The 12640-nt window shown below is 38.4% G+C and overlaps 1 protein-coding gene across 1 annotated transcript; it reads left to right on the top strand.

Annotated features, from left to right (window-relative positions):
• The first annotated feature begins 147 nt into the window (after positions 1-147).
• On the top strand, positions 148-1579 carry LOC104405880 (serine/threonine-protein kinase pim-3-like). The gene is made up of 3 exons (XM_010014723.1): positions 148-337; positions 676-852; positions 969-1579. The coding sequence occupies exons 1-3, from the start codon at positions 148-150 to the stop codon at positions 1151-1153; spliced, it is 552 nt and encodes a 183-aa protein (XP_010013025.1). The 3' UTR covers positions 1154-1579.
• The last annotated feature ends 11061 nt before the right edge of the window (positions 1580-12640 follow it).

The raw sequence follows: 12640 nt of genomic DNA, 5'->3' as shown, positions 1-12640 counted from the left end.
CCGCAGTCACATCTGTTTGTTGTGAAACCCGAAGCCCCACTGCACGTCACCCAGCTCCCGGTTCTGTGTGGTACCCGGGGAGCAGCGAGCACCGGGGCAGAGCCAGTGAAGGAGGGTGGCGGGGGGGGTGAGCTTACAAACGTAGAAATGGTAAGCGGCCCTATTTTGTTTACCGGCTTGCGGAATTGGATAAAGCGGATTAGCCCTGTGTCACACGGGCAGAGCGGGGTTTCACCTCCCCTCCCCACCCGCCAGCCCCCTTTGTCCTTTTGTGTCTATTTTTGGTGCGATGCTGCAGACGCCACGTGGTCAGTGAAAGGAGCTGCCTCGGTAAACAGTCAGCTGATGGGCTGCACTGGGCCCTGCAGTGGATAACACGACCGGATGGGCCAAGTCTGGTGGTGGTGTAACCCTGCGGGTGACCTGACATTACACCACTAATGGCTTTGGCACATGAGAAATATAAAGCCTTTTTCTTTTTTTTTTCTTGTTTTTTTTTTTTGTTTTTTTTTTTGTTTTTTTTTTTTTTTTTTGTTTTGTTTTGTTTTTTTTGTTTTTACTACCATATGACAAGCTTATGAATTTAATTTTATCTGTACTAGAATGATCTGAACAATGGGGAAACATTCTAAACCTTGACTTAAATTTTTTTTTTCTTTTTGTTTTTGCTTTTAGGAACAAGAGTATACAGCCCTCCAGAGTGGATCAGATACCACAGATACCATGGGAGGTCAGCAACAGTATGGTCTCTGGGGGTTCTGCTGTATGATATGGTTTGTGGAGACATCCCTTTTGAGCAAGATGAAGAAATCTTGAGGGGACGATTATACTTCAGGAGAAGAATTTCACCTGGTGAGTTGACCCCTATACAAGTGAGGTCTTTGACCTTGCATGGATGGACTTTTTTCTTTAGTATTTTTTTTCTACTTTCCTAGTCTAAAATTGCCTTTTTTGGTTTTTCATTACAGAATGTCAACAGCTGATCAAATGGTGCCTTTCACTGAGGCCTTCAGACAGACCAACACTTGAGCAAATTTTTGACCATCAATGGATTCACAAATCTGAAGTAGTCAAGCCTGAGGACTGTGACATAAGGCTACGGACCCTTGATACTGATGTATCTAGCACAAGTTCAAGTAATGAGAGTCTGTGAATTACTAAGGACCTCGCACTGGGAGGGGAGCTACAAGCAGAGAGACCACAGTGCTGCTGCCAATACTTAGGAGGGGCTAGAAAAATGCATTCATTATTCTGTAGTTGAATCTTTGTCTGAGGGACTTGATTTTATTTTCCCCCTTTGCTGGTTTCTGCTTTGGAATGAGAGATTTCCTTTGGAAACGCTGATGTTTGGGAGATGCAGGCCAGTACTTAGTCAAAGACTGACCTTATTAAGAAAGCAGTGACCTCTTGAATACATGGTAAACTTTTTTGCTCTCATAGAGCCTGGAGTAGATTTTATTTGCTTTTGAGTGCCTTTTTGAAAGCTGCTTCAGTGGGACTTTCTTTTTTGAGCTGTGTATGTCCAAAGAAGATCCAGTTCATTATAGGAATTTGCTCCCTTTAGACTCAGTGCTGGAGGAAGCAGCTCCTATGATGCATTGGAGAACATGTTCGGTGATTGAATGAAGTAGTCCCATCCACTGGTGATGGAATACTTGAACACAGACATTTCACTCCTGCCCCCCCCGCCCTGGTCCTTTTCCAAATCCAACCCACTTCTGCTGCTCAAAATATTTCCTATAGCCTGCACAGAAATACGAACAGGTATATCAGCTTTTTTGTCAGAAACATTTATTCATGTTTCCTTTTATCATCTCTACCATTGGGCATGAGAAGCCCCTTTCTCAACTCCCCCCTGCCTTTTGTCACCCTGCGAGTCTTAAAGTATGTATGGGCATGTTGAATGCACAATCAATGCAATATTCAAGGACTTCACTTTTTTTCCATACCTGTATAATGTGTTTATGTAAACTTGTTTTTTCCCATGTACTATACAGTTATTTATTGTTTGGAATTTAGAAGACCTCCCACAGGTTTCAGCTGTGGCTATTTATTTGGTTAATTTATTTGGTTAGAGTTATTCAACACTGTGCTTTCCCCTCCTTCTCCCCATGGGAATTCTAGTGGTTTGCCCATGGCACTTTTTTTCTGCATTCCTGTTAACTTTTTTGGAAAAAAAAAAAAAGACAAAAAAAAATTTCTGACGTTATCAATTTTTGTTGGAAGATGGAAAATTGTTGTACAAAGTCTAATTTAAGGGAAATAGAATGACTTTTTCAAGTTAGTATGCCTTTTATCTGGTATTTATTGTACCAGAAATGTAAAGTAATGCTGTTTGGAAGGGGTTTGAATTATTGACATTGTACAGTCTCCGTGCATTGGCTCTGGAAGGTAGAGTGGCAGAGTCATAAACCTTAATTTATTTTAACAGCTGTGTTGCTGTGTTTCTGTGATCTGGTTGCATTTATGCAGCTTGGATTTGGATTTTTTTTTTTCTTCTGTTTAACAGTGTGAAATGTATGGAGATCATATTTTTTATACAGGTATTTCAATTAAACTTTTTTTGTATATAACAGTTCTGTGTTTGTGTGCTCACTTTTACTTTCACTACTGCTCTTGATACCAGCTGGGAAACGTGTATTCTCTTGCCCTCTAGCTTGTAAAGGCCTGCAGTTAAGATGTCTATGCCATTAAGTAGTGACCATTTTGGAAGAATTAAACAATCCCTCATCTTGACTGTATCTACTCCATCACTGTCTTTGGTGTGATCCAGGGATAGAGTACAATGCAACAACACATAGAAGGGAATTGGCTGGTAATGGGAGGAGAGGGGGTAGCTCTGTAAACACTGAATAATTGGAATGTCACTGTACTTGTTGCCCTTAAGTATAAGAAGGGAGGTGAGTTGTTTTTCAGGGTGGGTTTTTTTGGTTGTGTTTTTTTTTTTTTGTAGTTGCTGTTGGTAACTTTTCACAGTTGACATGTTTACTTTCCATTACATTTGGCTTCCTTCCTCCTGCTTACACTTTCCTCTTGGGGGAGTGCACAGGGATTTCCTGTGCTCTTGCAGGAAAAGGGACAGCATTCTTGGAGAGCAGGGTGACTGTTTTTCTTCAGCTCCCTTAGAAGAGACTCCTGTGTCAGTGTAAAGTTGTGGGAAACACATGCCATTCTCATCCATAGCAAAAAGCAAAAGAAATGTCCATCTTAGTATGCTGGGGATCGAGTCTTCGGATAACTGAGTTCATCCTACTTTCTCTGCAGCTAGAGACTGACCTGGCTCAGTCTTTTTGTGGGCGTGGTACCTATTGCTAGGTTTAAGTACCACAGAGGGATCTACAAAGTATATTTAGTGATGTGTTCGGTCATTAAAGGCACTTTGTAGTAGTCACAGCAAAGGGCTAGGCTTAGAATCTGTTGGGTTTATGTTATTTCCCTTTCTGGTGATCTTTCTGCCAGCTCATCTACTATTAGTTTGGACCCCTGTGGGGAATATCTCGCTTGCTGACATCACATCAAGCTCCTGATGTTAACAAGTTTAGACTCAAAATGCTGCTGAATAGCAGGAGGTAAAGCAGAAGGGAAAAGACCATTTTTTGTGCTTGCACTTTTCTGATGACATGGAGAGAAGGTGCATAGCTTTTTCTTGGCCATTGGAAGGAAGTTCAAATTGCTCTTGTCAGAGAAAAACACAACTGCAGTTGTGTCCATCATTTTGGCTGTTTTCTGGTTTTGTTTGTTTTTCATTGTAGGCTTGTTTCTCCAGTTTCTAATCAAAATCTGTACATATGCTAAACCTAGTCCATGGGAAATACATATACATGAAAATCCCTATTGTTGAAACTCTATTCATGAAATAAAAGATTTTACACTTAAGGGTAATTTCATTCAATCTTAAATTTGCTTAAGAAAACCACTCAATCCTGCCCTAACAGAATATTTAGAAGTGAACATCAGGACTTTTGCTTTGGAATGAGAGGTTTCTTTTGCTTAAGAGGAGGGACTTGGGTAAAGCTACAGGAGAGATGATCCCAGTGCCTAGTGCTTCAGGGAAGCATGTTTCTAACCACAAGTGGTCCCTGGAGAAATTCCAGTAGCTGATGATAATTAACATCTTCCACTCCAATGGCTTCACATGCTCGCAGCTGTTGAGAGGGGTGGTAGCAAGGCCGTTCGGGTGAGCTTCAAAGGGCTACCAGAAAAGCAGTTCTAAAAATACATTTGTAAAGCTATTGTTGGTGGCTGAACTGGGGACTTCCAACGTTTCCACAGGAGCCTATGTTACTTTCCTCAGCTTCATAGAGAATTACTGTTGAAGCAGTCTGTTTTGAAACATAAAAACTAGGTTTTCACCTTCTGCTATGGAGGCAAAATGCATTAAAAGGATAAAGGTCAAAAGGACATGGGCATGAGTGCTGACTCCCCTCTGGGATTAGCTCAACATAAAAGGTGCACTTTCAGTACTGCGCAGGCAGGTTTAGTTGTGAAACTCCCCTGTACACTAATAGAAGCCACGTGGCTGAAACACCATATACCGAAAGTAATGATTTGTAAAAATAGCTTTTCATTACAGCTGAATGTCGGAAAATTACGTGTTTATATAGTTCTATTAGCTGAGTGTTACTGCCAAAATGAGCAAGTCAGTGACAGCTCTTGGTTTCTCCTGCGCTTCTATCTGGTATTTTAATATCGTTAAATGTTACTTCTCTAGGATCCTCCTCTTCATACTCTCTCCACACTAGGTTGGTTTTCAACAGCACAAAGCTTGAAAAGTAGAATTGAGCAGATCATTGAGAACACTACTGTGTAAGTCACAACCTGTTTTAAGCTTGACAAATTGATTTAGCAGTGATCATACCTATGCACGTATGTATGCTACTGGCTTCGTAACAGGTATATGAAATATATTCTAATGCTGAAAGATCTTTAACAATGTAGTATTTTGTGTAACTCATATCCTTAATAAAACTCACTCTCCTGTGTGCATATGCATACCCTCGCTTCTTTCTCTTTTTTTTTTTTTTTTTTTAATTTTAGTTAACTAAGCTTATATTTACTGAAGCCCTTTGAACAAAACTATCAGAGAGATGTTAGAAAGATTGACGAGGGTGTGTTCTCACCAAACACTTATGGTTCTCTTTCAGTGGTTTACTGACCTCTGTTGGTGAAATTAAAGTATATGTTCCCAAAATAATGATGCATAAATTGGGAAGAGATATTTTAAAACACTGCTGACTGCCATTTTTAGGTATGGAAGAGTGTGGCTAATACTTAGATATCCCACAGTGTTTGAAAAGCTACCATTACAAAAGGAAACAAACCAAAAAGCAAAGATAAAAAGACACTACAACTATGAAAACAGCTTTTCAGTGACAATGGGAGAGGGGAATATGAATTCAAAAGGTTGCCAAGTCTGCATCTGAAGTTACAGAGGTGACATGCCTAGTGAACCCTCAGTCACTTATATGACTCTTGGCATGAACATTTATGAACATATTAACCCTCATTCTTCCACTTCATTTCAGCCACAATGAGAAGCACTTGTCTTCTGGCATACAGATGGGCAATAATTCTCAGTGGTGTAAGCAGATGACAGAACAGAACATTGTGGCCCTATCGACTTATTATTAGTGGATTTTTACTACTAACAGCAGCGATGATACTATTGGTAGAAGAAGTCAAGATCATGGTGTTTTAATTTTGTTGCAGTATGCAGTTTTTCTGATATTGTACTGAAGTTTTCTATGCTTGTATAATTGCAATTGCTTAGTTTCATGATTATCTGTGATTTAAAAATGTAATATGTTTTTGCCTAAGGGTTTCCTTCAGGTAGCTGATAAACCAGAGAGTTATTAAGCTTTGGTTATATTACACAACTGCTGAACAAAGTGATAAGGCCACAAACCCATGTAACTAAAATGAAATTTAAATCTGTATTTATACAGGATTCTTAATTAATTTTGAATAGTGTTTGTCTCAAAACTGGTGGATCAATAAAAATGTAGGCATAGAGACACACCAGTGTTTTGGGTATTTTTCTGAAGAAGTTACACTAGAAAACCCCAGAACTTAGGGTCTAACTCCAGGCAAATGAGGAGCAGTTACATAAATCCATGAAATCCTTGCAGAAATTTTCTTAGCTGGTAATTCCACTCGTTCTGTTCCAATAAACTGGACAGGTATTCAATCTTTGGTGTCCTTTGCAGCTCATAATCTTACTACTATTTGTAATATGGCCTGGCACACTCACGTTTTAGAAAACATTAAGTGGTTTCCAAGTATCTGTTAAAATTTGCATATTTCTCCTTCAGATGCTAGGATTTCCTTTTCCTTGAAGGAAATTACTTGCCTATGGAAGCATTATGCTTACATAATAATAGAAATTTAATATAGGTCTCAGATTAGCTATGTTTAAGCTCTAATTAATATGGTCTTAGTAAGAATGTTATCTATTATGGCTAATACTCTGCTAATTGACTACACAAACCATTATGCTAAAAAGCTGCTTATACTAGTCCACTAGTAGAGAATTAGTGAGATGCACACTTAACTTGCACTCTTTCTTAAGTAAATCTGTGTAAAAACTTGAAGTTACAGTTAAATCATAGGCAGCAAAGCATCTTGTGGATCAATATGCTGCTTTGTTTAGTATTAATGACTCAGCAGTCACTTCGACTCTCCAATCAGGAATAATGAAAGACTGCAGAAAATTATACTGAAAACCGGAGGGAATTTTGCTCCATTCTGTGTACAATATGAAAAAATAAGTTTTATAATTCTGTGAATCATTGTCTGCATGATGGCTAGTTGGAATAGTTTTTTATATACATGGTCTACTGAAAAAAACCCTCCTGTTTTGTTGAAACAAAAAGAGTTCTGCTTGCAACAAGAAATGGTCTGGTTTCAGGGTTGAACTTTGTGTCTCCACTTTTCTACTTCCCTTGGTTTAGGATAGGAAAGCATAAGCATATAAACATCAAGTATCAGTTTATCCCAGCTAAAATACAGAAATACGTTAACAAGGTGGGAGTGGGGACCCCCCAGGGGGTTATATTTTTCCCAGGTTTCCAAACCTTATAACGTCATGAAAGGGAGCAGTCTTTTTCAAGATCATCCTATGGGAATCCATCGATCAGGGGGAAATGCTCCTGGGTTCAGACTCCATGCAAGGTGTTTTTTTCATGTAATAGCAAAAGTCTTGCAATATACAGATTTACATCAGCATAGAAAAGAATACAAAATCTCATCTTTCAAGAAGTAACTTGCCTATTGTTCAAGCAGAGGTAAATAGATAACAAATTTAATCTACAGGAAGGCAGATTAAGTTGTGTTAAGGAGGAGATTTATATCTGTAAGGGTAGCTGAGCACCAGAGTAAACTAACTGTGGAGTATATCAAATCATCATTTTTAGAAACAAGCATTTTTCGTAAATCATCTAGAAATTACAACTGGTTTAAAAATACTTTGGATTTCATCAGCCTAATGATCACAAGTTAACAAAGAGATTTCCATCCACAGCATTCATTCTGCCTGTTGAACCAGTATAAAATTTATTGACAGTGTCCCTTTTGCTATCAGCAAGACACTTTTTAATGCAGATTTGGCCTAATCAATAGAAGTAGTGACAGACTCTCATGATGGTGAGGCTATGGGGCTGCTGACCTTTGCTCACAGCCAGCATCATCTAAACTGGTCCTCCCTCACATCATCCCTTCCTTTTGCTGGTGCACTGATATTCATGTTAATAAACTGATCTCTCTGATAACCACCCAGCATAAGTGAGGGAATATGCGCAACTGCTTGGGACTAGGGTAGGGGGAAGGGAGATGTTACTGCTGAATAAAGGATATGTGTGATAACCTTAATTTTCTCTTGTACCATCAAACAGACCCCATAGTTTCGATTTTATAAGTTCTGCAACAAAGAATCTCCAAGGAATATTGACAAATCCTGCTATTTTGAACCTTGCATGTGAAATATTTTAGGTGGGTTTTTTCCAAATCAGATGCTGAGCGCTTGCTTGAAAGGTTCACAGTACCTTAGCTCCTGATGAAGTGTAAGAACTCAGATCACTCGGAATCTTACATAGATCAGAACTTAATTCACAAATATTTTTACACATCCCAACAGTATGCCCTACTTTTCAACTAGCTTCACAGGTACATTTGCAAATGAGAAAATACGTGAAACATTTCAGAATAGCTAATAAATAATGACACTTTACAGCTATGCATGCATTAAAAAAGTTGCAGTGAGAAAAATTAACACAAATGAGTTGAAAGCTCACAACTGAGTTTATTGTTTTATCTCAAGATCTATATTTCTCAATTTCTCTGTCATTGTGAGTCTTTCAGCAGGCATGAGCCTGTTATGTCTAAGATATTTCTACCTATGCTTATAATTTAATATATAGCATTCCAATATATTTAAAGGAAAACTTCAGCAATTGATCTTGGAAATCTTTGTCAGTCCTAATGAATCATGAATTTTGAGTGCATTTTGAAGATACACCTTTACACAGTCTAGAGCTTGTTGTGGTGATACACTTAAGTAGCTCTAACAACTTCCCTGACAACTTCTAGCCAAAGAGCTCTTAGTGGCATAGGACTCAATTCTGCATTTCTTGTCCAGAAATTCCAATAATTTCAAGTGGAATGTTGTCTATATGATGGCTATAGGATTATCTCTCAAGTTGTGACAGAAGAAAGGCTACTCTGGAGAGAAAATTAATAAGAAAGCCTGAAGTTGTACAGAAAACCCTCTACCACAATGCTGAAAAGTGGTAGAGAGAGAAGAAAGGGAGCCCTTCTGTCTTTCAGAGTCAGAGCTGCATCTCTCTGAAAGACAACAAAGGAGATACTTGGAAAGTAAGGGCAAGGTAACCTGAAAAACAAATAGAATGTAAAAGTTATTTCAAAGCCTGAGACCTGGGTGGTATTTTTGTTAATACCACAAAGAGCAGTTACTCACTAGAAGTCTTTTTTCCCATGTAACTGCCTGTTAGTGTGACAAAGTGTTCATTGCAATGTTCATAATGATTGACACCTCTCTGTTCATCTTCCTCTGCTGAAAAGACTTTTCATGTCACAAACCAAGATGGCCATCCAACTCCTGTGATAGGCTCCTACTGATATAGGTGATGAGGCAAGTACGTGTGAGCCATGCTTGCAGAACAGATATTGATACATGTTTTCATATTCTTTGCTAAGTTATGTTTTTATCAATTAATATTATTTTAAAAACTGACATCCACAATGGCAAAAACCGCACTGGTGCCAATGTTCTTTTTCACCCACATAGCTTTCACAGCACTTTAGAAACTGCCTTGTCTGATTGTGAAGGTACATATGACAGAAACCCTTTACTTACATCTTCCTACCACCTTACAGAACGCTTTCTCAATTCCAGAGAAAAGTAATACAGTTGACAGCACTGAACAATTAGCCAAGATAAGAAAATTCTTTTTATTTCTAGAGCTCTAAAAAAGAATAAAGATGTTTTTACACTTATATTTATTATATAATTAATTATTAATATATGTTGTATAATATAAAATACAAAATAAAAACATTCACATTTCTTAGACCTTTGCTGTTCCAGCTCCCAGTGAAATCTACTGGAGAAGAGTTTAAAAGTAACAGAAATCTATATCCCAATGAATCTCCATCATGGAGGAATTCATCATTTAATTATATTTTCTTACATTTAGCTGTAGCTAGTGACCCCAAAATACCTGAAATTATTGCTCTTTCTTACTGATTTTCTTTCTTTTGGTTACACTGGAAAACTTTGAATTTGTATAATTCAAAGTTCATATATATGACTATACAATTTACTAATATCTCAGACTACTGTAGTAAGTCTTCTGCAATGAACAAGTTAGTTTGGCTGAAACTCACTGACAACTAAACACCGTAAGGGGTGATGATCAAGGCAGGATTAGAAAGTCTTAGAGAATCCTTGGAAAACCACAAGTTTACTGGAGGTGCACATGAACTTCTCTCTCAGCTCTTGCAGATGGCCAATACAAAGCGTATGTGGCACTGAAAGACAAACTGGAACAGAAGCATAGTGACAAGACATCAAATGGGTTGGTACTGGTTTTCTGCAGGGAAAGACCAGCCTTCTCAGAGGACAGTTTGTTCTAGAGTACTGCACTTGAGCTGCTAAAATTCAGGTTGATTGCCAATTGGCTTAGACCTGGAGAAAAACACGAAACATTTCTGAAATATCTAGATTAACATTTACAAAGCTGTTAACTAACTCGGGTTAATTGGCAATCAACTCAGAGGAGCAAAAAGTCCAGAGTCACAGACTTCAGCTAAGGCATTGCCTACTCAAGATTACTGCCAAATAAACTTTTCCGGGTAAATTTTCAAAGTAGCATCTCTTTGAGGACAATGCATAATAAAGTGATTCCTCTTTTCCTTTTTACTTACTTTTATACAAAGCCTAATTGGGGACATTTATTGGAGTGCTTGTTATACCAATTGAGCTGGAATGGCCTCAGCAAGGTTAGGTGAAACCTCGGTCTGGGTGGGGAGCTGAGTGCCAACTGCAGCAAGCAGCGCCTCAGAGGAGGGTGACTTCCCACCCTGCTTGTCTACTTACATCCTTCACATTAAATCACTGGTGGATGGTTCTCCTCATGCATATTTCCATGTAAATTTGCCCTTAGAAGCTGGTTTGCTTATTCAAAGAGCAATTTGGAGCATGAAAGAATCATGTAAACATGTGCTTTGAACATACAATAGTACCGGCCACTGTAAATAAATAAATGTCATTTAAAAAATCAGAAACTGAAGAAAAGTCACAACGGAATCTTGTTCTGAATACAGCTGCTCACTGCGTACTTAAAACAACAGAGTAGTTACTTGAGACGGATTCTCCATACGCACACTTTTTGTCTAACCAACTTCAAAACTGTCTGGGGTATGTTGTACAAATTTTGACCACAAGCTGGCCTGCATATGCCACTGTAATTTATACAGTTGATTACCTTCCACTTTCTCAAGGATATTAACTGGCATGAACCTTGATTTTTTTAATTTCCAGTAATTAATTCCCTGTAGAGAGTGACTGAAAACACTAAACAAAAGCATTTAATCAGAAATTATTAGAGTTGGTTTGTCAGCCATCTGTTAAACACCACTCATTTTTGTATAAGGAGTGAAAATTTTATTAAACCTTATACTTAATTAAAACATATTGTTTCCTTAGCAGATTGGAAGTACTGTCATCTGTTTAGACTTGTATCCTAAGATTCGTTAAGAATTCATTTCCTGCAGCATGCAGGCACTTAGAATTTCATTCTGTTGGGATCTGAATGGAGGTACAAAGGGTGAGGGTTGTAGCACAGTCAAGTATTCTTTTACTGAAGGCCTTCCAAAACCCTCCATAATGCAGACTGACAACACAGTGAAGAATACTAATGAAACTGAATGGTCTTAGAATGAGACAGTGAAGAATAGTGAAAGCAAAAATATTGCATTACAGATTTTGGGATTCATTGGGTTAATCTGGTCTTGTGAGTGATATGGGCACCAGAATTTTGTACAACTATTCCTGCTTGAATCTTTATTACAATACTCATAAAAAAATGTGATTTTCTGTATATCTGCTGTTTCTAGGGAAGTGACTACTTGTCAGCTTGCTCAAAGCTAATGAAATCAGATTGCTTTGGTGTAACATTTGTGTGAAGAGTCAGAAGTAAAAATGCAGGAAAATGACAATGATTACTGTTTATTATTACAGTGAGGTGCAAAGACCTGCAAAACACTGCCTGTTTTCAATGGCTCCTTACATATATTAGCATCCCTCTGCATCATAATTATGTAGGAACATGTAAGAGGTGTGTATCTCATTACTTTTATCTGTGCAGAATGTCATCTGGGCCCCAAGTTCTTGCCGGAACGTAATAGATGCTGCTGTATCCATCAAGATGACTGAGCTGCAGTGAACCATTTGGCCAAAGCCAAGATTGAGATTTCGCTTGTTTGATAAGGGATAAGGGAATCATAGAATCATAGATTCATAGCATGGTTTGGGTTGGATGGGACCTTAAAGATCATCTAGTTCCAACCCTGTGTGTTGTAGGATCTCACTATTATCTAGCTTGCCAGGTTTTGCTCTGTCTCTGCCTCTTCCTTGGCCCAGGGTTCACCTTTGGCTGCATAGATTTCTTGACTCTTGACATTCTCTTGGTCGTTTTCACACCACGCCCTTTAGTTTGGTGTATCTCTTGGCTTGCTTTGTTTCTGCCTCTTGCCTGCAGCACTGACACCAAGGATTTGCTAACAGCTTTCACATCCCAGGTGTATTGCTGTTGTGATTACATTAAAGGGATTGCACCATGAACATATGGTCAGATGCAGCAGTAACAAGGGCAGTATTTCACTGAGAGACAGATGCAGATATGGGTAAAAAGGTGTTAATGTTTTATATCATTACTATTTATCATTAGCAACCATTGATTAAGTGAGCAATATGACTGATCCAAAGCAAAAAGCACAGCTTTGCTATTAAGTGCTCGCAGTCCAGGAAGACAAACAGCAGGCAAAGTGTAAGGGGAAAGGGGAATATATTTTTTAAAACAAATACCATCTATTTCCACTGGCCCTTTGCCTGGCCATTATTAAC

Source organism: Nestor notabilis, unplaced genomic scaffold (genome assembly GCF_000696875.1).
Source record: "Nestor notabilis isolate BGI_N333 unplaced genomic scaffold, ASM69687v1 scaffold3010, whole genome shotgun sequence".
NCBI classification, from domain to species: Eukaryota; Metazoa; Chordata; class Aves; order Psittaciformes; family Psittacidae; genus Nestor; species Nestor notabilis.
The sequence above is the reverse complement of the archived record's forward strand: the minus strand, read 5'-3'. Positions and strand labels throughout refer to the sequence as shown.